Source organism: Anopheles cruzii, chromosome 3 (assembly GCF_943734635.1).
Source record: "Anopheles cruzii chromosome 3, idAnoCruzAS_RS32_06, whole genome shotgun sequence".
In the NCBI taxonomy this organism is placed as follows: domain Eukaryota; kingdom Metazoa; phylum Arthropoda; class Insecta; order Diptera; family Culicidae; genus Anopheles; species Anopheles cruzii.
In genome coordinates, this window is record NC_069145.1 from 11,531,617 (window position 1) to 11,557,948 (window position 26,332).

General features: G+C 49.3%; 2 protein-coding genes across 2 annotated transcripts; one reads left to right on the plus strand and one right to left on the minus strand.

The window, feature by feature from the left end:
- Positions 1-1,454: 1,454 nt before the first annotated feature.
- On the plus strand, positions 1,455-2,566 carry LOC128274396 (dynein light chain roadblock-type 2). The gene is made up of 3 exons (XM_053012591.1): positions 1,455-1,592; positions 1,724-1,802; positions 1,906-2,566. The coding sequence occupies exons 1-3, from the start codon at positions 1,590-1,592 to the stop codon at positions 2,115-2,117; spliced, it is 294 nt and encodes a 97-aa protein (XP_052868551.1). The 5' UTR covers positions 1,455-1,589; the 3' UTR covers positions 2,118-2,566.
- A 474-nt stretch (positions 2,567-3,040) lies between these two features.
- Positions 3,041-26,332, minus strand: LOC128274395 (AP-1 complex subunit gamma-1). Its single transcript, XM_053012590.1, has 8 exons — positions 26,277-26,332; positions 6,805-6,872; positions 6,384-6,714; positions 4,825-5,782; positions 4,564-4,762; positions 4,374-4,494; positions 4,069-4,309; positions 3,041-4,001 (listed from the first exon to the last, which is right to left on the minus strand). The coding sequence occupies exons 1-8, from the start codon at positions 26,330-26,332 to the stop codon at positions 3,393-3,395; spliced, it is 2,583 nt and encodes an 860-aa protein (XP_052868550.1). The 3' UTR covers positions 3,041-3,392.

Genomic DNA, 26,332 nt, shown 5'->3' on the forward strand with positions numbered 1-26,332 from the left:
CGGTTTACGTAGCGGGACACTCTGTGATAATCTGGCACGTTTCGAGCTGGTTTGTTGCCAGGCCGCGCGGTACCAAGATGTGAGGCGCAAAGTTAATCGAATTTTTCACGTGTCACTACAGTTTAGTGTCGGAAGCGTTCATCAATGTGATAAGCATTCCACGCGAAAGCTTCTATCAAACTCAAGTTGATGACAATCACGTCAGTTAAGTAATCACGGCCCACTCTTACTGGCCACTGTTCCCGATAGGGAGGGACGAGGACTCTCTCAGGACTCGTGTTCTATCCAGTTACACCATCCGCACACGCACACAAATCCACTCTTTTGGCCTGCGTCCTCGTTTTTCCGTGTTCCACAGCGGAGAATTGAAAGTGACATGCGGTCTGTGGACCTGCGCTCGTCAGTGCCCGATTCGTCCTATTCTACGTTACTTCCGCGAGAAACTGAGGGTGCTGAACATAAATTGCCAGAGTGTGCTGACGCCTTACGTGTGTGCGTGACTAGTTAATAAGGCAGATAAAAATATAAAATACAATAAAGCTGACAAAAGAAGTACACGCACGCACGGGAATTTATATCGCAAGAGGTGGATTCTGTTTGCTCTCCAGTTAGTAGCGTTGTGCACGTGGTTTGCCTAACTTCGGGGTGTGTGTTTCTCTGAGCATTCTTTGGAGGTAGAAACATGAGCACGCAATGACCTAAGAACGAAGAGAGCCACGCGGTTGAAGAGATGCTGTGCTTATCCGAACGATTGTGCTGATAACGTGTTTTTTTGTAGGCATCACGCTGAAGGCTGCAACAGGGGTTGGGAAGCATACGAGAAATGTCTAAATTTTATCTAGCTGTTCACAGTTAGATATGAAAGAAGCTTCATGCTCAAAATCTCTCAAGTGATAATAACAACAACAGTAATGCCGAAATTTCGTATACTGTTGTGAAATGATGGTTTGCGTGCTCGCGTGACTTTGTTCAAAATGAAATGGCTAGCTTGTGACTGAAAACAAATAAGCATGGACTTGTTAGTGAAGATAGAGACTAATGGGAAACGAATTGTGAGTTTGGCTGTGCAAGCCATGCTTGTGATTATGATTATGAACCTCTTGCTAATGAATACTTTCTTGGTTTTGCCAGATGAACAGAAACAGATGCTCAGGAATGCACAGAATTTTATCAAACGTATGACGTGAGGCCTGATGAGGTTACTTTAACACGTGTTATGCATTATGCAATCTCATGACGTAGCTTGGCTTATCTAATTTTAATTGCTGGAAACTGAAAACTTGAAAAATTAAGGTGTAAAAGAGCGGAAGATAAGGAAGCTGATCGCTTTAAGCGCGCGCTTTCAAATCTTTTCCATCAGAACACAATTTGAAGACCCCTCACACCGTAACGTTGTAACGCCGTGGTTCTGTCATCATGGTAACGCTTCGTTTGGTTGTCAAAACAAATCGCGAATCCAAGTTTGCTCCGATATTTACCACACGAACCACGGAAATTAATTTTGCGACTTGAAAAGAGGCTTTCCTTCGTTTGGCGAAAGTATTTTTCGGACAGCGTATCAATAAGCTATTTGTTGGCAAATTCGCATAATGGTAAGTGAGCGAAACGGCTGCTTAACGGGCCACTTCCACCGTCCAAGCGATGAGGTGGAAGTTTTGTTCCGTCTTCGAGTATGTTTCTAATTTTCATTCTGGTTTGGCTTGTCGTTTCACCTCCGGAACAGTCGCAAGAAGTGGAAGAAACTCTCAAGCGGATTCAATCGCACAAAGGTGTCGTAGGAACGATTGTGGTTAACAATGAAGGTACGTGTGTTTGGGTTTAGGATCGGTGATTTGGATGATGTCATCATCAAGCAACAGAACAGCGGATGATTAAGACCGTACTTTTCGCTTTCCCTATCCGTAGGCATCCCCGTGAAAAGCACTCTCGACAACACGTCCACCGTTCAGTACGCCGGTCTGATGAGCCAGCTGTCCGATAAGGCACGGTCGGTGGTGCGCGATTTGGATCCTTCGAACGATCTGTCCTTCCTGCGGGTGCGTTCGAAGAAGCACGAAATTATGGTCGCGCCCGATAAGGACTTCCTGCTGATCGTCATACAGAACCCGACGGATTGAGCTCGGATGCGTGAATGTGGGACAGCTTTTGCTTTATCCGTTCTAATTTTATCAATTTGCCTTTCGGGCCCTGGTGCAGGCAGAAATGGGCCCGACAATTTGTGCCCAACGCACTACGAGTAATTTAGCGAAACATGAGTGCATAGGACGCGGATGGGTTGGTCGGTCGTGATGAGCATTGCAGCATTTCCGTGCAAATGGAGTGAAATTATTAATCCGTTGTAGTGCAGTATACCACTAAGGGCTTAAATAATACAACTTCCTGGTTTTGTCAAGTTTTTTGATTTATTTTTCTCTCATCATATAAACCTTCAGCAAAATGCAAACACAATGAACAAGTTCAAGTTCTTTTAATACTTCGGAGTGTGCAAAAGTCGTTCCGAATCCGTAGCAACGGTTCCTCTTTTCAATCGTTCGGTGCTTTCTATCCGTTACACGCTATATCATCTACAAGATCATAAAAACACGAAATTAAAGAAGTGATTACGAAAGGAGGCGTTCAATAAATGTGCCTCATCAAACCTAGACATGATTTGAGCGGTCAGTTCGGCCGTTGATTTGATGTCCGATATCGAAACCAACCGGTGCTCTCACTACTCTCACCGGGACTACTTAAACAGTGGGGTAAATTTATTGTTTCTTCTACTGGCTTACGTTTTCTTAAGGGTTATTGTTTGATCAATAAATTGGTCCAATTTTCTGGTACATAACTCTGTGGGATAGGTTTCGGATGGGGCAAGATCGTAACAGGGTTCGTAGATCACATGAGTCAGATTACCGGAGGTCCGACCTGTATAAATAGGAAAGCTGAATACCGCTAAAAGTTTCATTCCCTTCTGGACACACTCGTTAATTTTATATATACACATAGAAAAAGTAACACACTTTATGACCTCTTTACAAACGTTCAATGAGCTGAAACTGTTAAAATGCTGATGAGCAAAGAACTCCGATCGGAAAGAAAGTTGTCCAATTCTTTTTTCTTTTCGAGGGACGCTTAAAGCTCTACCCGCTTCCGATCGTTGGGACACTGCGCACAGGACCCCTGTTATCACACGTTCGTTCCCGGATGGGGTCCTTTAGCTCGGGGTCCGTTTTGTACCTTCAGTCGCACCGATCGGCGGTGTATAGTTTTAGAATTTTTCTACATAGTGTTGCTTTGAAATTGAAGTCGTCTCGAGGTTTGTATCTCGGAGCGCGATACTCAGTTCCTCCGTTTGCCGTGGCTTATCCTCGGTCCACTGCCGCACATCATCACCTGTCCCCGGCTGGCCGCTAGCGTAGGAAATCACTCGGAAAGTCGCTCACATCGACCTGTTCCATCATGGAGTAGTTTTCGATTTCGTACGAAAAGCGCACCTTCATGCGCAACCCACTGCCGATGGCGGCGTTACGTGTGATGAGCAGATCCTGCATGATCATTCCGCCCGGTGGCATCACCGTTCCGGACGGTTCGTGCAGGGTCAGCGTGAAAGACCTGGGGACGGCAGCCTGAAAGACAAACTTCTCGATCGTATTGTGCGAACCGTTGGCCGTCTGTACGGTGATGCGGGCCGAAGCGGATGTCGCGGGCCGTGGCTCGAAGGCATTGCCGTTCACGGGCTGCGCTTGATTGTATGGGTGCATAAAGAAGCGGATGTGGATATCGTCCTTCTGGTACACGTCGATCGTAGGGATCATTGGCATCGGGGCGGGGCGATGCATTACCGGACCGTTGCCTTGCGTAAGCCCAAGCATACCCAAGAACTCGCCGTTGGGTGCGTTTTGATTGAAGCTCTGAAGATGGGTTTGGGTGGTGGGCACAGGAACGACGGCCAGAGCGTTGTTGCCATTCGCATCACTGGTGAAGCAATCCCCCAGCAGGTCTAGCAGAATGTCCTGATTCTGTCGAACGGAAAACCCTCGCATCGGTACAGTAGTCTGCCTTGGCAAGTGCTCAAGTTCATCTTACCGATGGCTCCTCCACGGGCGCCTCCTGCTGGTGCTCGACTTCCTCACTCGCGACACTCGAGGCAAAGTCTGCGTTGTACACCTGATTGGTCAGCTCAGAAAGCTTCAGTTTGGGCATCTTTTCCAGCAGCGACGTCCGCAGGTGCCGGTAGTCGGTGAACAGTTGCGCAAATTCGTTCGCCCGCTGCTGCAGATCGATGTTCAGGTGGACCCGGAATGAGTTGATGATGTTTTGTATTTCTCTGTAATGCAAAGGGCATTTGGTAAGCGGATTTACGTGCCAAAGTTCGCATTTATTCTACTTACGGAGTGCAGCCATCTATCCGCACGCTGATCTTTGCCAGCGATACGAGGATATACTGTTTGGTGGTGATCGATAGCTGGGGAGCCCACAGAAGTTGCCGATAGTGTTCGATCAGCTCAAACTCTGCAGAATTGGGACATTTGGGTAATCCGATCTAGATTTTTCAATTCAGTTTCAGCCATTGCAACTTACCATCGAATCCACCGGCTTCGCTGTACTCGCCAATCGTCCAGACGGACACCTGCACCAACGGTTGACGGTTCTCCAGCTGGTTCATATTCATGATCGCTTCCCACATCTTGCCGGTGATGAAGCGCTGCTCGTGTACCGGACTGTTCGAGATGAGCTGTATGGTGGACGAGATCACGTCGTCCCGTATGTGGTTTCCGGCCTAACGAACGACAAGACCTGATCATTCCCGTTCCCATGCCGTACGAATCAGTACGAACTTACGATCGTGAGGATCCGTAGCAGCACGTCCAGGTGCCAGTGTATCGATGGCGAGTAGGTTTCGGCGGCCAGAACGATTTTGCTGCTGCAGAGTGCCTTCATTTCTGCGTCCGTCGACTCCAGATAGCGCAACAGTTCGCGGGCCACCATCTCGATGTTGTGCCGGTTGACGAGCGTGAACGAAAGCTCCATGGCACAACGCTGTATCGAGGGATCGGCATCCGAAAGGCACTCAAGAATGGTGATGCGGTGTCGCTGGACGGCCGTCATGTCCTTGTGGACCGTCTTGACGAGCGTCAGCAGCCCTATGAAGCGGATGTTTTTGTCGTTGTTGAGCAGAAAGCGCCCGAGAATGTTGACCGCCAGCACGCGCAGACTGTTCTCCGACTCGACGTTCATGATCGTGAGCACCGTTTCGTAGAGGATCGCGTTGCCGGCGTTTTTGCTCGTCTCGGTGTTCGTTGCGACCTGCGCCAGCACGTCGTTCATTATCTCCGACTGCGCCGGGTCACCGTGGCCGAGGACGCGCAGCAGCCGCAGGATCTTCACCTGCAGGAAAGGGTCGCTGACGCCGCTGACCAGGTGCTCGGGCGAGTAGCCGGTCACGATGAGCGATTTCAGCATCCGCACCAGCGTCGGGATGATCGACTTAAAGTACCGCATCACGGCCACACTCTGTTCGCACATTTCGGTGATCAGCGTGATGGTTGCGATTAGAATGCCGTGGTTCTTGTCCGCCAGGAACACCTCGCACTTCGGTAGGTAGTCTTCCATCAGCTCCGGGACGCGGCGCACGAACCGGAAGGCACATAGGATCGCTTTCTTGCGCAGGAAGGCGTTGGTCGAGGCGATCAGCCGCTCGACGTCGTTGCACAGGTCGCGCGCCATCTCCGGTGACGCAATGGCGGCCAGCGTACAGAGTGCGGTGCCCACGATGAACTGTGTGGGGCTGTTCAGATCGCTGCGGAAATCGGAATCATTATGAGCTTATAAACACATTTGAGAAGATCAAGAATCTACTGTCAACACATTAGTTGTTGAATATTCCTATAGATGAAGATTGAAAAATCATTGTTCCCCAAAATTATTGTTTGGAAAACATTGATTGATTAATTAGACGAAGATTAATTCCAATGTAGTCAACGATTTTTCCACAATCCTGGGATTGGAGGGCCAGGAATGGTCGAATAATTCCGCCGCTAAGCACCTTTGTACCCAAAGGAAAAAAAAAGTTACATCCATAAAATTGACACGTCGGCCGTAGAACAAGCGATGGTCTAAATCCGTGTGCCACGACCCACGGCGTTCGGGGAAGGAAAAATAATTAAATTTTAATTATTCAATCCCGAGGGTCACGCGTGAATCCGGGTCGTTGATGAAACTTTTTCGTGTCCCTTTGTCGGGAGTCAGCAGAACCGTAAAATAGCCATTGGGCATAGACATTTGATTCGCGAATAAATTAACCGTCGTGTTAGCTTATGCCACTTGGCGGGAATCCATCCCGTTCCGGTTCGGATTCCGGTCAGATTGCGGAACGGTTTTTGTTCTTCCATTTCGCTTACTTTTTAAGGCAATTGGTGAGTAGCACGTGCACGTCGGCCCGCTCGTCCAGAAGAAGCATCGCGCCCAGGTAACCGATGCGTTTGTCGGTGTACTTGGCGCTGGCGGCCAGCTTGAGGCACTCGACCTGCCCGAAGTGGGCCGGATAGCCGAGCATGTGGATGTAAAGGAGCTTGGCCATGTTGCGACACTTCCAAATGCAGTCCGTCTCGCGGAAAGTGCTCCGGATGTAGGCACACTCGGTGTTCACGACGGCACGCTCCTCGGCCGCCGTCCGACAGGCCCGTATCTGGCGTATCAGCTCCCGCAGCCGGGTCGGGGCCGGCTTCCGCACTGCCGGTTGGGAAGGATATTTATTTTTAACCGAATGGCGGCTTCCGGCCAACGGACGGCGTCCGCTAATGGATATTTCAGGATACTCACAGATGTTGGTCTCGATGGTTTCATTGATCACCTGTTTGATGTTGTTGATCGTCAACCCCGGGCTGTACCTGGGCGGGAACAAAAAAGGAAAAAAAAATGGAGAAAAGCATTAAAGCGATTGTATTCGATTAACGTTAGGGGAAATGTAACAGAATGGGGACCCGAACTACGAGCGCGTCCCTTCCGGTGGCCGGATCATTACGGAAAAAGGGTCACTGTTTAGCGTCGGTGGCACAGGTCCCAAGAAAAGGGTCGGATTTAATCAACCGTGTCCGAAAGTCGCCAGGGGACCTTCGCCTTTAATGGCTAATGATTATTTGGGGTCATGCTTCTTGGTACGTCGCTTCCGTCGCTTCTTGATTCAATTAATCTGACACCGTACCTCGCCGGCTTGCCTTTCCCCCATTAAGCAAAAGATTGACCCGATTAATGGTCACATGTTTTCGGAATGCTCCCATTTCGGTATTGATTAGTGATTGTAGAAAGAACGATCGCTGAGTTAAAAAAAATGTCGAAGAAAAAACGTTCAAACATTTTTGATCCAACAGAAGATTTACTTTACTGCTTGGCAAACTAATCCTTCCCATCAGAGCCGGTATGTTTGTCCCTTAAAAGATTGTATCTATACACGTCGATATTCTTCGTTATTCTTCGTTTCCGATATCCGGTGGCTTCTGGCTCTGTTCAACTATCAAAACTTTGGTGAAAGGATTTTGACTCCGTTTGGGCGTTGAGAGAACCACACCGAACTTAACTGAACGCCAACACAAGATGTTTCCAGCCACATCCGTCTCTATTTATTATTCTAGCTGTCCGAGCACCGGGCACCAACTGAAAGTTTTGCACTCAAGTTGATGCACTGGTAGAGTTCGAACTGACGTCCTTCGCATTTAAAGCCCTATTTAAAGTGCTGTTTTCAAAATAGATTTAGTTTGCAAGTACTAGTTTTAAGGATCATTTACTTCTAATATTTAGAAATCTTCGTACTTTTAACAAAATAGCGAATAACCAGTCAAGGGGAGAGCAACACATAAAATGTGTGCTGAAAAGTTTATAGCGATCAATTACACGACAGATAAGATTTCCCTCCGCGCAAAGATCGAATTAAATTTGTTGCCTCACATTACGCCGTCGTCCTCCGGTCGGTCGTAAAAGACCACCCCACGGTGAAGCAGAAGCTCATCAGTTCAGTCGCACGGCTCAGGGGCAACAAGCAACGGCAGCCAGCCAGCCAGCCAGCTAGCCCGCAATCAGTTTATGGAGTTTCCCTGCCGGTGGGGAACAGAAGAAAACCACCACCAACAAATCCCAAAAGCCATAATTTTGTGTACAAACCTCCTCCGTCGGTTTGTTCCGTCCTACCCAGCAACAGTGCCGGTCGCCCGTAATGTCGTAAAAAAGTTGATACATCCGACTTCCGCAAGGCACGCAACGGTAGCAGCAACAAAAAAAGCAAAACTGTTGCTAACAAAATTACGCACGACCCGCACGACGACTCACGGGAAGCATTACCGTCAGCCGGAGCCGGAGCTTTGTCTGCCTTTCGGCTATTTGGCTATTAAAAAGTTTATTGAATCTGCCGACACATCTGCTCGCGTCCGACTCCGGCACGACGCCCGGTTGGATTCCGATGCACAGGCCACAGTCAAATTAAACACGCAACAAACGGTGGCTCAAGTGACTTCGCACCTCAAGGAAGCCCAAGTCGGGTGCGAAATGGAGACGCTGGTGGGATTCGTTCGCTCCATTAGTCGCCGATGCTGGAACGGCGATAAAGCGAATCGAAATGGCTGTCACCGGGCGCCTCCATTGGCGCGCGCGAGGTTGACTGATCGGTGGATCATTTTCGACTACATTACCGAAAATGAGAGGCTGCACACGGAATGGGCACCGGTAGAAAGGGCAAATTTAATAACTGTCAATAGTGACAAAGTATCAATTTTCCACGCCGATTGCCGCGCTGTTGGGTCGACACGCAAACGCAATTCGCCTTTGGCCACAGTTTCGTACGGGGCCTTTTAAAACTGTAAACGACGGTGGCGAAGCGAGGATTGCTTGGGCGACTGTTGGCTCTCTGGTCCGTGACCGCCACCCGTCCCCCGATTTGATTGATGGCCGTCGACCGAACGTGACTCCATCTCGCGATGAAGAAATGGGAAGTGGGAGAAAATATCAACAGAAGTACGTGCCCTGGGGCCAGCATCGGGCCAAAACGTGTAAGTTCCTGATGGTGTCGGTAAACCGCAGCCCGAAAATAGCGTCCCGACACCGGCCGTTGTTTGATGTGGCTAGTGGCGAATGGTGGCGAAGCAAGGACGCCGCCAGCTCACAACCAGCGACAACAAACAATCGGTATTCATCCCCGGGCCCGCGTGGCCTCCATTTGCCGGCCGGGTCGGCCACTTGTTAGATATCGGCCGGTCGGCCGGTCGGTCGGAGTGTCGCAAGAAATGGGTTTTCCGGTTGGCAAAGCTCACAATTTCCCAATGGACCACACTGGTGGCTGGTTGCTGCACCCGGGCCGTAACGTCGGGCACTGAATCTGTTCGAGTGCCCCTCTGCAGCTAGGTGCTTCCGCCATCTGCTGGAGTTTCGTATTGGCCAGCCGGTGTCCGGGGTTCGAAATCAACCCTTTTGATATGCAGAAAAGCGATGGAAATGAAAGAAAATGGTGGAAAAAATCGAAACATTGTGTACGGCATGGTTCCGCAACTCCGGTGGCTTTGAGCGCGGCGATTACGTACATTCGTTGCCGGATGTATCGACCACGTTTCGTGCAGAAATTTGCAAATAGGTGGTGGTTCGGAAGTTCTGATTTCATGTACAACAAATACGGCGAAGAAGAATGCAAAACGATGGAACAACGTACAACATTGGGTCCTAGTGGCATAAAGTTTGCCACAAATCCAATAAGCAAAACGACGTTCCGTTCAATTGGGAGCCCAACAATCAAATAATGACGCTTGAATTAATGATGACAGTTAGCCCGTACTCTCGTCTTGTCAGCTTAAAGTCGCCGTAAATGTTTTACGCCGCCATTTCGTCGGCTGTTGGGCCACAAACCTGTGTGTGTGTGGATTACCTTTGAAGTGCGCGGCAAAAAAGGGCGCCAAGAATGGAGTGAATTTTCGGTACGTCTTTGCGGGCGCCCAACACGTTTCTCGAATAAGACAGCAAGAATGGTACGGAAGTAGCGTCGAAGCGGAAAAAAGACTCCAGCAACAGCTGGTCCGCTGTGGCCCGGCTAAGACATGAGCGGCCACCGTACGGCTTCCCGGGTCGAATGGAAAATCGTCAAATATTCATACAGTGTAGCACGGTTTCTTCACTCCCGGGCCGGGTCTCGGGTCAGGTTTAATCCAACTTCGAGCCCACGAACCGGGCGAGGTCATAAATTCGGATTCACTCACCGCCTCCGCGGTGTCTGTTTGCGGATAAAACGCGCGGCCATCCTGCAACCCGCCGGGATGTGTTTCCCATCTGTCGATTACCTCCGGGGCGTGCCCCATTCAAGTCTTATTAGTTCTCGTCCGTCGGGTGGTGCGCCTGGTGTTCCGTCGGCCCGTGTTTTGCTCCTCTCGAGTGAGCATATTTTTGGTGTCTCCCGTGGGCCCACGTTCCCGGGGTTCCTCATTGCGTACAGAAGGCCCACATAATCGGCCCACGATCGTCATTTGGCAATCAGCTCGCAAGCTGGTGCCTCTGCGGTGGTGATGCCTTTCCATCAACCCCGTCCGCCGGGAACCGGATGGCCTATATTTCAATGGTCTCACAACGGCAGAAACAATGTGCATCGTGAAAGCAAAATACATCTCCGACATAAATCAACGGCACGCCGAGCCGGTCGGGCGCATGAAAGCAAAGCGACCGAGAAATGTACGTACGCAACAGTGTGCGCGGAATCGAGGACACTTCTACGAAAAAAGCGAAACAGATTCTGGAAATCGGTCGGCAGGAAGTAAGGATCTATTTTCTGTGCCGCGAACTGCAATATGATGCCACGCTACACGGGCCAATCGGGCCGTGTGCCGGTGTAGATTGCGCACCGTCGGACAGCCTTGCACTTATCTCTACTAGGCCTCCAGGTTTTGATGCGTCCAACTCATTACAAATCCGCCGAACGCATTTACGTAGCAGCCTGCGAGGCCGTAAGCACTTACGCCTAATGGCCTGATGGATGGGCAAGTAGAGTAAATATGAGTGGCACGCTCTACAGAACTGACGGGGTTTTTTTCGAGGATTGTCGAGGCTTAAGGCCGCCCAGAGAGCCAACTCTAAAACGGGCAGCTCAGTGTACGAAAGTTTACCACTTTCTGATGGTTATGTATTTTTCGTAACTGATTCTTTTTTTGTGCCGGAACCCCCTTTGGTCGTCGATCGGCCAAAAGTACGCAACGCAACTCAACCACACACGCCGACCAAAGTTTGGCCAGAAGACCGGACTTTTTATCCGGAAAGTTTCCGGACTTCATTACGGTGCTGGTGTGGTTACGGGGCACAAAGCGCGGCAAAATGCAACTGATAACGTGGGGGCTGTAGGAGCCTCACCTGACTAGTTAGTCTTCTTCTGAGAAGTCGGCAAGAAGTTTGCGCCCTTTGGCCGCTTGTTGAATGTTCTCTTGCTCTCGGTACTACGGTACGAATGTACTTTTCCGTCTTTTCGCCGGTAAGTTGTTCCAAAGTTCCAGCCGAGTAAACTAACGAAAGCGCGAACGGAGTAAGCAACCCGTAAAATGCTTGGCGAGTGCAATTCATTAAGATTTCGATTTTCTCCTTCAGCCGTGATCGCTACTCAATCGCTTAATGGACGCAGTTTTGGCACTGGTTGGAGATTTTAAACTTTCGGAACAACTTTTTAATTATCAACAACTTTTCGGTACGATCGTTCAACGTCGGCCACGGAAGCTTTTTGCCCGGTAAGCGACCGGAAGCAGCCTGTCATCGTTGCAATAATTCTCTGGGACCGGAATTCGGGTCATAGTGGCTAATGGTAACCCAATACTTCTTCTAACGCTACATTATTAGTTATTTTGTTATTTGTTTATTTTTTTATATTTATAAACATCTTAAAACTACATGCAAAAAAAAAAAATTACGGTCAAAAACAACATCCGATTTAGTTGCTACTCGAAACTGCTCGAAGCGAACGGCACTCGAGCGACGCGCAGATGCGCTACCCTTGGAATAAGCGAGATGGGGCGAGCTCAACTGCTCGAATGACTAATCCTGCCTACGACTAAGCGAGGACGAAAGCATGTTACATCAACGATGATTTAATCTGTCTTCGGTTAAATTTTTATACTGAACAGAGTTCCCTTTCGAAATCCAGATTTAACGGGGAGTACACCACCAACATGCGCATGTCCTTTCTGAAGGTTGCAAAATAGTTGAACGTTTTATTGTTAACGTTAACGTTGAACGACACAACCGATCGCCCCAGTGGAGACAACCTTCATGCCATCGAAACCGACCAAGGCGGACCAAGCTACTGTTCGTTATATTTTATCACTTCCTGCGTCCGGGACACAAAATCGATGACAATTTGTTCGCAACCCGGGCTAGCGGCGGGGCACAATACAGCCGTAATGAGTCCCCTGTCCAGTCCCCGTGACTTACACGGCACCCAATCACCCTTCACTGCTCTTCGGTTACTTATTAACTGTATCCGACGACGAAGGGTGGCCCTACTACTAGACCGAAAGGTTAAACGACGGCTTGGTAAAAAAAAAATGGTTGCAACCAAACGACCCACAACAATCCGGGACCGGGGCCGCCAGTTGATGACAGTGTTGTCGTGGTACGGAACGTAGCGTAGTATCGATCGTGAGATACACGTACGTTGATTGTATGCCTGAATGCCGGTTGTTGCTTTGTCACTGCTACCGGCTACCACCACCGGTCTGACTTTCCGCCCCCCCGGGGTCGGTTGACATTCAGTTCAATATTATCGATTTATTAGACCCAACGGCTGCTTCAAATCGTGCCCGCAAGGTGCTTGGAACCGGCGTGGCATCGGTACCGAATAAGCACTCCGGACGTTAAGCAGCCATCGGGTGCTCCGGACGAGGACGGCACACGATCATATCTCTCGACGCCCTCGGGATTAGCTTTGATCCACATCCCGCCTGCCTGGTGGAGGCCTCCAAGCTCGTCACGACGGAGTTGGCCGGACGAAAGTAGAAACACTATTTGTTTGTGGTTCGAGCACATTTTTTATCCCCACTCGTGATGTCCACTCCTGTGTCAGGTCAGGTCTGACGGAAGGCCTGACGATCGGCCCGGGGTTGAGGTGCACCCGGCAGCATGTTTCCAGGCAAAGTCCCACAACCGGTTGATGAGTGATGACCAGCCGGTGGCGTACCATTGGTGAAAAAGAAGATAACAAGCGGACGAAACGTTATGTTTGCCCGTGTGCGGGAGCGTTTTAAATGTTTTCACTCTTCCATGTTTATCGTGTCGCTGGTTTGTGTGGATTGTACCTTTCCACTAGTGACCGAAAAAAAAATCCGGAAAACTCTCGGCAGTGCCAGGTCACAGGAGTGCCCGGTGCCAGCCAACATTTACTTAACAGCCCGGACGTTATGTGCCGGGACGGCAACTGGGTGTTGGAGCAGAAAATTCAGATTGTGCTTCGATGACCCAGGCCCTGGTGTTTGCTTTTGCTGGTCTCTCCTGACCAAGTGGCGCTCGAGACGCGGTGACGCTTGGTGGGACGAGGCGGGCGAAAAGCGGATGCTTTATTTGTTATTGCAGCAAAAAAGGGATCGCCAACGGATCACCCCGTTGCCGGGCTCCTGTGTTTGGAATGTGGTCGCCTCGACTTGAGTTCCTGCTGGGTGTTCCTTGCCCTTTGATGAATCTGTCACCGGAGCAACTTCCCGGCGGCTGAGCGGAAAATGAACACGTCCTGTTTGTCCGGGACATTTCGAAACCACTGGCGGTGCCGGTGGAAAGGCAGGGCAGACAGGACAAAAAAAGGGTGTCTCCTCGGGATGTTTTCTCCGTGTGTAATGGAGCTATGCGGAAAAAGGATCCAATTTGGGTCCGGCACTCCTGCTAGCACAGCGAGCTGGACATTGACAACGGTACTGCTTACGCCGACGGTGCGTCTCCTTTTTCGGGTCCCAAGACTCTGAGGACCGTACGGAATCATATTTCGTTCTCCGGTGGGAACGCGCAAAGGCAATCAATCAAAGGCACTAAAACCGAGCTGGTTGCCGAGGTATGTTTCAAATTTTTCAATAACTTAAACTCTATTAGGTTTGATAAACTTTGCTGACTGTTTTTTGATATTATATTTTAACTAATTTCTAGTTTTTCTCTCCTTTCTCAGTGCGGTTAGCAAAGGCGCGAGTGATACCTAGAGACGGTGCTATCTCCACTTCACCGTTCTGGTGACATTAACTCTTGGATTTCAAATGAAACTAGCTAACGGCTAATGATGGCGCGAAAATGTAACCACGACATACGGCATTCCCGCAACCACCAGCTGAGAAAATGTCAACAAACCAGGAAACGTGGTCCCCGTCCAGCAAGCGTGACAGCAACGGCGAAATTAAACACCATCAGAGCGCGCGTGGTTCACGCGCTCAAACGAAACTGAATCTAATTTGCCACAGATCTGGTTCGCTTAGGTTCGCAGGGCTGTGGACCCAGCGCAAGCAGGCAGGCAGGACATCCCTCGAAGCTCGTGTGGCTTCTGGCGTCTGCGAGAGTTTTTCACAGACTTCGGGAATCGAGTTTCGGTTAAAATATGCACGACCGACGGCACCAACCCACCGTGAAGCGGAGTGCGCGCCGGGAATGCAGCGGATTTTCCGATTTTCCTCCCCACAAGAATAGGTGTTTGTGGTACTTCGTGGAAAGCAATTAAATGTTTACACAACAACAACGGAACGGAACCGCGTTGTGGGTTCGTGTTACTTGTGGTGCCCGTCTTTTTTGCCGTTTAAATTAATTTTCCGACGACTGCCTGGTGCTATTTGTTTAGACACTTAATTAAAACGTCAAAACATCCTTTCAAGTCGACAATGATATCGGTTATCGGGTGGCGAAATCTAATCACCGGCCCACCAGGGACAGGGGAGGACTCGATCTCGAAGCTAGTCAATGGCCTCACACTCGAAGTAGATTATTTGTAAGCAATCTTATTGTGCCGGTAAGTAACCGCCAGATAAACGATTTTCTTTGAAAACTCGCTCTCTCTCTCTCTTTATCGCTGTCGCAGTCTGTGTCGCCTTTGAAAGCGTCTTCAGCATTCAGCAAAAAGCAAACTTTGACTTGTTTACGGTCATTCGATAAGCATTTGGGGTTGGGGTTTTGATAAGATTTCCCAAAGCACTCTTCAGTATCGCCCGAGGCGCATCAGTGTCCGGGACGGCCGGTCCTCGGGTCCAGGTTGTCGCTGTACGAAAAGTTGTATTTGCCTCGGGAAAAGGGTGCTGCCTGAATGCTGAATGCAGCCCACGACCCTCTGGGACTCCCGGTGGTGCGGGAAGTGTCAAAGAGAGCGATGATGGAAAGTACGGTTTGGGTCTCTAGGTTCGCTACCCGAAGGCTCCCTGTCTTCGAGGTTCGATAACACAACATTTTATCTGATGGTGGCTAGGAGAATGTGGAAAGCGTCGATAACCGAACAAAAGAAAGGTGGATTCAAATAAGGAACTCAAGGGATGACTTTCTGGTCTTCCCAATTTATCTTCTGCCCATCAATTTCGTTGCTCGAGTGGTGTGTTTTCCAAGGCTATTAATTTTAATTATTTTCCATCAGCACCCTTCGCCTGGGATCGTCTTTGAATCGACCACCGATCACCGAAGCACGTGTATGGCCCCGATGAAAGAGATAGCACCCTCCAAAGGATCTTGACTTATCAAACACAGCTTGAAGTGGGTTTGAGAAGTTGACCCCGACGGCGGGTTGTTTCCTTTTTAAACTCCCGGAAGGTGCGAAAGTGTATCTTCCGAAGGAAAATCTTGACCCTCTCGAAGGGGTTGCGTTTGCATCAAACGAACTTTTAAACTATGCGATGATGTGAGAATGGTTTGCTCGCTGCTCGTCAATCAATCTGGTCTTTGTTTCGGTAACCCGTGGTCCATGGTACGCCTTTCTAGGCGTTGTTATGGGAAAAGTTTGTTGTCCTTTGTTTTTTGCACGAACGCTATGACCAGTAGGAAGACCTTAGCTTAGCTAATATTGGCCCTTGTGGTTGCGCGCCCTAATAGTCATCGTTTAGGAGCTACATTGTGGATGATGATGAGGTAAACTGGTCCAGTAACAATCTTACATTAAGGGATGGACAAAGCAAAACTTAGGGAAAGAAAAACACGCTGTAAAAACTCAAAATAATCTCAAATCAGGAATATTTTAACATATTCTCGTCATAGCTCCTTCTCCGTCATGTACATTCTCAACTATTACTTTTTATGCCTTACGAAAGCAATTTCATCATCTCCGGTTACGGTTTGGATGCTTCCCTTACGTTTTGGTAAAATCTTTCTCATCACTCGACTTTCCCTGTTGATTTTCCAAGGTTCTGCCGCATGCTGGCACAATAACTTTCACCACGATTACAGTCTTTTGCCACAATGTTGCTTTCTGCATATTTTCTGAGCTACCTTTCCTAGTGATTAAATCGGGCCTGAACAACATACAATGTGTATGCTTTTGAATGAAATACGGAAACCTTTTCTTGAAGGCACTCTTTGACGTAAACATGTTGATTTTTCAAGCTTACACAGCATTTGGTCTTTAAATTGACGCTGATCGTGCTGACTTAGTCATAAACATCGGAGATAATTTGTGGCGAAAAAGTTTGGCTGCGTCCATTGCTTACATCATAACACAAACACACTACCATAAGAGTAACAATGACTGACCCAAAACCATGTTTAGATTATTGAAAGAAAATAACTCAGAAAGGTAAATTTGAAAGAAAAGCTTTAACGACCCGACAAAGGCAAAGCCTTTCAAATTTTATTATGAAACGTTTGCGTGGTGTGTAGCCTAAACAAGAAACCGAAGATAAATTCCGTTTCCATCTTACCATGATGCTGTACAGTATAGAGGAAGGCTGATAAGGCTTAGCGTATCTAGCGGAAATTGGAATGTGTCTTGAATTCTTTTCCCTAGGACAAATTCGGATTGGAGCCGAAAGAACGCAAAAAATGTCGAAATATCCAGGCCCCACCTAGAGTATGTGCTTTTAATTTCATGTTAATCCTATCGCCGAAAATTTCGGTTACGGCAATGTACAGTAACCATTTGGGTCCCGCTCTGCAAAATGGTGCATTCAACATTCCTATCGCAGCAGATTCGTTGAGCGGATTTGCTGCTTTACACCCCGCACTCTCCGTTTGGATAAAGTTAACGCAAAACACACAGATAATTTTATCGCAGACCGCCGAAAGCCAAGCGCTTTTAGGCATCGGGGAACGCAAAACATTTGCTTCGCCTTACCCACGGTATGGCATCGACACGGAATTTGTTTCGAAATCGAGTGCCAAATTCGGTTGCTCGAGGCAAGCAAACAGCTTCGATTCGGCACGACTCGTCGTTTTCTTGAAGTTTAAATTCCAAGGCGCTTAGCTTCGGGCGTTGTTATCCTCCATCGGCTGTGACGACTGAAGTTCTCGGTTCCCAGGGGTTCCCAGCCTTGACAGGTGTTCGATAGCGTCACCTCATTGGAAACAGTTATTGTCGTGTAAGAAGGAGCGTGTGTCAGGACCGAAATGAACGGCTGTTTGTTTGTGCAGTCCAAACAAGCGGAGAACTACACGAAGATTAGACGGACGCGCAGGGCAGCCCGATTTACGGGCCCTGGTGTCCTCGTGGACACGTCCTTGTCAGCAGTTTTGGGCGAGTGAAAGTTTTGAAAGCTTTCGATAAAAAAAGGAACCTTGGGCGATTTATTTTCGGTCGGTGCGCTCTGTCGTTGTCGTTAGTCACTGTTGACAGTACATGTTGCCCAAACAGGGCGCCCAGATAAGGGCGAAAATGAGGTTAAGATATCACGTAGCGGACCGTATGTTACGCTCCAATGCACGCAACTGCGAGTTGCGATACCGTACAGTTCGCCGCTTTACTCATCTTCCTGTTATCAGCTGAGATAAGAGGGTCACCCCGCCACCGTCGAGCGTGTATTTTGTGTGGTGCATCAAGCGACCGGACGACAGGTTTACTGTTACGAGCCGCTGTTGAACAACTGGCTGAGGACGAGATAACTCAAATGAAACAACGCAGCCGGCCGAAGGCAAAAATGGTCCCCATCGTCCGATGGATACGTGCGGGGCCAAGTTTTCGGTCGTAAACTGTGCTGTGAGGGTGTGTGTGTGTCGTTGATCCAAGGATCGGTGTTCGCCTGGCCACCGATGCAGTCACGTACATCGCAGCGCACAGCACCGGTTTTGGTGTCGCCAGCTGGCGGCGACCACGGGGTCTTCCGTCGGTGAAAGTAGGGCCCTCCCAAGATTGGTGCTGGAGACAAACCACTCACTTCACTTTTGACCACGGGCAGAGCCATAATAAAGCAGTCAACACGTAAATGGAGTCCCAGTCGACGGGGGGAATCGCTAGTGATCGTTACTTCTACTTTCCGTGCTGGGAGGACCGGGATCATTTCGCTTTCGTGCGGTGGGTTATGCACTTTGGGCAAGATTCATGCATAAACTTCCGAAAAGATTCCCGGCGAGCATCGCGAGAACTTTGCGCCACGTGGCACGGTGACGCCTCACGGTGGTGTAATGTGCAACAAAACGGAATCGCTGTCGTGCTGCCACCATCAACACTAATGAGGAAAAACGGGTGCCGGAGGAAAGGGCTCTGGGAAGTGTGGAAAAACGCTCACAATATTGGTGGTGAAAATGCTTGGATGGGTAGACGTGTTGTCACTGGAGGAACTGCGTTTTTTTAAACTCACATACCGAACCTTCTTTGTCAAGATGATGGTGAACAATTTTTAGACGATGAATTCTCCTTTATTATCCTTTTGTTTCTGGATTATTTTAAACCGACTACAACACAGGGAGTATTGTAGCTTTATCTATACTGCGACTCGACCAATCGTTCAAGTGGCATCGATTAATCGATTCCGATGCGAAAGACGTCAGCCAGAAAACGGGTGACGGTGTGGAACGCAACAACTCAAGTTGATGATATTAAGGCTCTGACCGACCTTACAGAGCATTTCTTTCTTTCTTTTTTATGAAGTTTAAATCTACGTGAACAACACATAAAAAATGTGAATGTTTTTGGAAAGAATCATTTCCGAGGGATAAGAAGCCTTATGTTTTCAAGCCGCATTTCTAAGAAGGGAAAGTTCTATAAAATCAACACAATCATCAACAATTTGCAGGGCCTCCAGCAAATTATAGAAGCGTTATCGATTGTCTAAATAGGTCAATAGTTCTGCGATCATTGAAATGGGAATGGTTTATTTTAAAGTTTCTCGAATAATGCTGGGATAACAAACAGTATTTTTGTATTATAATTTTGATTACTTGTTGCTAGACTTAACCGTAAACAAATGTAGCGACAAAGTACCATTGATAGAGCGCATGAGGGTACCGTATGTAACGGAAGCTCATGCCAAGCCGGTTATGGATTGTTATTTTGTTTCAAGGGAAAATTAAATCGAAACAGATTTCAGCTTGCGGCGGCACCGATAAGTCAACGCCACCGCCCCGAGAATGTACGGTACATCGCCTCGAGAGCGGAACAGCAAAAATTGGATGAACCGCAAATGAGATTCTGGGCCGGGCCGGGTCGGAACGTGGAATGGTAATCTGTTGATATTTATCTCCCAATTTGTACCTGTAGATGGATGGCGGTTACTGGCTTACTGAATTAACTCTCTCTCTTTCTCTCTGCTCTTCACAACGTGACGGCCGTGTGATGGAGAAGGGCACGGCCCAGAACGGACCCACCAGGCGACGGTGGAGTGGAAAATGTAAAATAGATATAAAACTTCGTCTGACAAATCATTTATCATTCATCCCGGGCAGCTCGTACTGGCGCAAGGACGACGACGGAACAACATCACCGTAACGGGAAGTGTTAATGTTGTCGTAAAAATAAAGACCGATCCGTTTGCCGGCAACGGAGGCAAAGAAATGACCGGATCTTTGTGAACGTCTCTCTCTAGATCCGTGGCCCTCAGGAACCACTTTCCGGCGTGCCGGCGGCCGAGGGCGAATAGTTTCGTTCCGGTTCGTTTGGCCGGTGAACCCTACCGTAGCATGGAAATGAGGGCTCCCCCACGAGGCTCTCCCGCGTGGCCATGTCGCGGGCGCGCTTGCACGGCGAACCGTTCGAAAGAGGTCATAGAAATATATTACCGAATTTCTCCACCCGACGGTACATTTTTCTTTCGGCGGTGCGAGAGTTTTTCCTCGTTTGGGGCGTCAGCCACGCGGCCTTCTACGGGCCGAAGGCTGAAGAGTAAGCACCAAGCGTTAGGCCAATCGTAATTTGTTCCGGCTTTCTGGTGCTGGGTCGATCGAAGTATGGCATTAATCACCGCTCGATCAAAGCGGGTCGGAAAGCCGTGCCGCAACGGACTGGACCACCGATACAAATCATGCCCAGCCAGTTTTGTGACGCTGCTGGACATCATTCACCCAGCCAAGGTTAGGTTGATTTGTTTCTTCTCTCAATGGTCCAAATCGAAATGGAGCAATAAAAATCGGGCTTTCAACGGCCACTGATGGAGATATTGTCCTCAGAGTGCGAGGACATCGTTGAACGACTCAGAACCCTCGGGCTAGGGGCCCCAACAAACTTTGGGCTCATAAAAGATGCTGTCTTTACAAACACAAAATTTGCGGGCGGAAATGAGTTTTTCAGACATCTCGCCTTTCTTTTTCTTATTTTTAACTACCATCTCCGACAGTCGGGGGCCCGCCGATGGAGCCGCCCGGTGGCGATGGAGTCGCCTGGTGGCTGACCATTCCACAGCGGCCAAACACATTCACTTTTCTGCTGCTGCTTTTGTTTTTTGGTCACATTTCGTTGCTCTCCATATTCAGACGATGAGCGTGTAGCAGCTGTTTCAGGACAACGACGCCGCCCGGAAACGATTAAGCGGAAAGATTGTGGAACCAAGTGGACAACTTTCTATGGCAATGGGTCAGCAACGAGGCTGTTTCGGACGACGATTTGGACGGTTTTAAGGAAATGTGCCCGTGACCCTCGAAAAAAGGCCCCCGGGAAAGTTGTTACAATTTATGAATCGGCAAGCGACCCAACGGCGACGGCTTAATTAAATAATATTAATGTGACGGGCGTGTGCAAACAGTGGCCGTAATGGAAAGGCCCTCGGTTTGCTCTGCTAAACTGTTTCATCATCGACGCAAGAAGCCTGTAGACGGAGGACAGTGCTGTCAGTTTCCACACCTAAATTGATCCGAACCCGAGAAAACTATTTTAAACTTGTTCAACTTCAACTCGGTAGAGCCGAAGTCGGTAACGTGTCGGCAACGTGTCGGCCTTATCGAGCGTGTGATTCGCTACGAGGCAAGGTGCTAATGAAGTTGAATATGCTTTTTCGAGGTTGAGGTTCTCATTCTACCTGATTCTAAACATTCCCACGTTCAGAACGTGCAGCGGAAGGACCTCTCTGGGAACCTCTCGCATCAGAAGTCTACCCACGACCAGCGCGAAGCTCTTGTTTGTGGTGTGGGCCCCGTAACCGAATTCGACAGCGAGCTAATTAAGAAATTCGAGATCCAAGAAGATGGGCCAACATTCTAGTTCTTCGCACGGGCCACTGTGTGTGTGTGTGTGTCGCCTGCGGTTTGTTGGGAACGTTACATCAATTAGGGAAGCTTGTTTTCTTCCGCGCTCAGGGCCGGCCGGAGAGCAAACGGGCAATCGGGTGGGGACGAGAACAAATAAGCAGCTGGGACGAAACGATGCTTCGCATCGCAACCGTTCCCAGGCTCTGTGCGCCTGAAAGGATATTACTTCAAATGGCACACTACACGTGTGCCACGGCCACAACACATCACGCATCCCATCGCCACTGTTCGTTCGCAAGAAACAATTACCAAACGGGCCCAAAAGTGAAGCATCAGGGCGCCCGGAAGCGATGGGTTTCTCGCGCTTGAACATTTGGCATGGGCAGAGCTCCGTGCGGCGTCTTCGGCCGCGCGCCATCGGCGGCGGTTAAAGGCTTCTGGCGGCAACCACACGCGACACCCGACCGATGCGTGTGTGGCCGAAACCCGCACCTTCCGGGGAAAACTCAAGCACGGGCCCGGAATCAACCAGTGTCAGAATCCTAATGGGCCCCGGGTGCCGGAGGGTGAATTTGGTTAATATTTCATTGGACCTGGGCCATTGGAGCCCTGCGAGCCAAGAAGACACCCGCATGCCCCGAGTTCGCATGAGTAATGAAATAACCCGACGACGTTGGGCTGAAAGGAACCTCCGTCGATCCGAATTAGTATTTCATTTGGCCCGACATCCCCACGTCCTTCATAGGGGGCCACCCATTCCGGGGGACAGTACGCAGTTCCGATTGCACCGGAAAACAGGAAGACACATGTTTTATGCTGACTAAGCTACGGAGCTAAAATAAGCGATTAATTATGTGACGACGAATGGCTGGTTGGCAGCGGCACCGTTCAGCTTTTGCGGCTTAACTGGGGTTTGGGCAACCGAATTGGGAAGAGAGTTTGTTTAAATCCACTCCACCGGCGGTCAAGTAATGCTGTAATGACAAACCAAAGCAGGCAATCCGTCTAATTTCGAACACAAACATTCTGCCGTACGGTGGAGCGACGCCATGGCGCTGGCTGGCTGGGGATTTTCGTGTCAATATTGATTGTCCCTTTTTCCTGTGGTGCCTATTTGCCGAACGAAATTGTTTCCCGCCCGACATTAGCGGACATCGTGAATCGCGGCCGACCGCTCATTTGATTGGTTTGGGATGATCTTTCTGGCGACCCGTCCCGTGTCGTGGCACTTCCCGTGTCCGGTATTTGGGAACGGTTCCGACGGTGGGGATCAAATGATGGAAGGCGTTTGAACGTTTGCAGCGCAATCGGTTTCGGTTGCGATATCAACCGTTACTTCATCAAGCGGCCCACGATTGGCCATAGGCGCGGAGGAAAATTCGGCTTGCGTCACCGACAAATTGATATCGACGAGGTGGAACCGTTGGTCAGGGCGGGAAACTTCTATTGGGAAACTCCATTCGGTTACACCGACCAGTTGTGGACCTCGTGGTCGTCGTTAGGCCAATGAATAAGGGAACAGACCTTCGTGGAATATGCGGCAAGGTCGATGGAGCCCAAATCAGACTGTTATGGTGACTGACTGTAACGTAAAATCAACAATATGAGGCCAATGACGGTTGTTTGTGTGTAGTGTGTGATTCCAACACTATGGTAATAGAGTGGAACTTGAGCAAATCAAAATCACAAGACACACTTTCCACTCCGGTACCGGGAAGGTACGCCCAAAAAGCTGATTTTGTCCTTCCAAAAGCGACGAACTACACGGTTCGTTTGTAGTTCGCATCATGTTACGGCCCGACCCGCCACCATCGCCCAGAATATGATCGGCCGGCCCACGGCCGGGTGGTATACATTACACTCAAGTGCTGCTCGACATCGTTTGGCCCTCGAAAGCTTTCCCGTTTGGCTACACGGTCACTGTTTGCCTGCGCAGATCGAAGAGCTGCCGTCTCTTCCTTTGCTCGTCCGCCAATCGCTGTGATGGAATTTTATTTAAAATTTCATCCTGACTGCTGCCGGCGGCACACGACGCAGGGCGTGATTGAATTTCGAGCAGACCAAGATCGATTTCGTGCGAGATCGGTGGGCGCGCGCTGCGGTAGTGTTTACCGTGGCACGGGCAACACGTGCGGGAGTAGAGAAAACGCGGTGTCCTCGTACCGCTGCGCTCGAATCGTAGCCACTTTTCGTGCCGATCGGAAAAAACGGAAATGGAAAACGTTGTTTTAACGTTTCGCCATGGCGCAATCGGCGGAATCGAAAGCCGGAAGAAAATGGCGAAGGCGAATATGGAAATGAGCAACAGGATAATGATTGTTTCAGGGCAAAACGTGATTCCCGGAAGTGGTGCCGTCTCACCTGGGACCACCGTCGCTTAATGCAATTCTGGTGTAGTCTGCCACCCCGCTCAGGTAAGCGGATCCAACGGGCAGGGAGGAGGCTTTCCAGGAGTCTAAAGTGTCGCCATCATCACGGTGCACGCTGAATGGCAATAATTAGCGCTTCCATTGAAGTCAGGCGGCAGTGCAACATTCTTCGCCCGTGTTCTCGTGCTTTTGATAACCCGACGATAGTGAAAGCGCACGAAATGCAAACGAGAGGCTCGGTCGCGTTCAGCCCAAAACTATGGAACTCCTATCGTAAATCTCGAGGCGATCCGTTAAATATTAAACCCGCTGCAGGTAACAAAACGAACGGAACACGCTCGCCAGATTTAACTGGCTGGCTGGTGGGCTCGTTTTGTAGCGCTTGTCGAATCTGGTCTAAATTGGATTTAAAAATTCATCGCAACTTCGCCGCGAAGCGTTTTCGTGACGGAGTGACTTTTAACAAGCCGTTTTAGTTCCAACACTAAACTTTGTGCCTCAGCAATCGCGTAGGGACGGCGAGTGTCGTCGTCGTTTTCTTGGGGCACAAAAATCAATAGGAAAGCGCCACAATCGCAGATCGCGGTTGTGTTTTTATCAATATTGCCGCCGTCGGTAGGATGTCCCGCGCCAACGGTGGCTTATTGGAGGGATTTCCTACGATTGATGGACGTGAACGCGCTGGAAATGGAATGGAATGCCGGCAAATGGCAGGCTTACACACCGTCGGGACCGTTGGAAGTGGCCCTCGTTTTGTGTGGCTTTTGGTAAGAAAGATAACGAAACAAACGCCGGGCACGACTTACAAAGATATTTGCTTTGCTCGACAACAGACGCTTTTCTCAGACGCTGGTTGGTTGGTTGTGTACTACTTCATAAGAAAGTTATTACGCGCGTGAGTCGCCCGCCCTGCCGGGCCTCGGAAAATCGGTAAAAACAAAGCAGAAAAAAGGGGGGCTGGTAAAAACAGGGAACCACAAACAGGGGCCAACGACGAACTTCTGGCAACAAAATCGGCCGATTTTTCGATCGATTCGTTTGTTTTTCTGCGCCCGACGAACGGCCGGGCGATGGGGTTCGAGGATCGATACGGTTTGATTGATGGGTAAAGCTGGAGAGATTTTTGGCAAATTTGCTGTCTGCTAGTCGAACCAAATGCAAACACACTGTAAGTGTACATTTTGGATTTTTAATCATCTTCCGACATTCGCGACCCTCGAGCTGGGTGCACTAATTAGCTAATGGGCTGTGGGCTGCGACAGGGATAGTAAATGAGACGGGATTGATCTCGGGGATTGAACTCCGAATGTTCTTTCTGTGACACCAAAATCGTCCTCGCTCACTGCTCATTTCACAGTGCAGCGTTCGCTTTGGGGTTTTACTCGGAACCGGTCGATGGCTTCATTGAATTTTATTAGTTTCCATAACCAGCAATCGAATATGCATTGGCATTATATTAAAATGTCATGTCGTGGGCAACGCAAACAAATGGCCATTTAGCATTTAGATGTTGGTCACATTTGGCGGTGGAACTGCATTTTTGGAAAGGTTCGCTCAGGAATTAATTAAAATGTTACCATTGATCAGGGGTGACTTTTGGTAGCTTAGCGTCGAGGAAAATGAGCACAGTCTACGTTGTCGTCGAGCGCGGTGCTTTTCACACATTTTGTGACCTTCCTCCTGCACGTCGTATCGATTGTAGTTTGTGAGGCCAAACCATCAATATCTGGACCGGCTTAAAGAACACGTCAGCACCGAGCGCATGGCGATGCATATTGCAGCAACTGTTGCATTTTGCAGCGGATTTATAACGACCACTCGTTCGAGTTCCTCCGAGCCCGTGCCGCGTGCAAGGCCTACTGAAGTGCCTTCGTGAAATATTGAATCGCACTCACACACACAGCAGACTGAGCATAGCAAATGAATGCATCGGGCGCCCTTAGACAGTAGGGAGCAAGCGAAGCACATGAAGTCGTCCACTTTCGGCGAGCCAACAGTTGGTGCAGTTGACAGTAGTGCCTTGACGACCCAAGATTCAGTCCGTGTATGGGCCCTGAGGCATGCAATAGAGGGAGTAAAACAAAAACAGAAAGCAAATGCTAACATCAACGGATGCGATCGGCTCAAACGGTGCCCAAGTGGCTCCTCCGTGAACGGAACGAACCACCGTTGATGCTGTAAGTTTCTTTGGCCCCGAAACTTTTTCCGACAGTCACTCAATCCACTGAACCGTAACGGATGTGGGTTAGTGTGGCTACCGTTAACTGCTGCCCAACGCTGTGGCCCATCACTCACCGACCGCTGCTAACTTCCGCCTGGGCCCAAGTTTCCAAGTCCCAACTTTGAACGGTTCTTGATAAGATACGTTACCTTCGATTGTGCTCCGGGGGTAAAATACTCCAATCGCTTTCGTAGTACGGGTACAT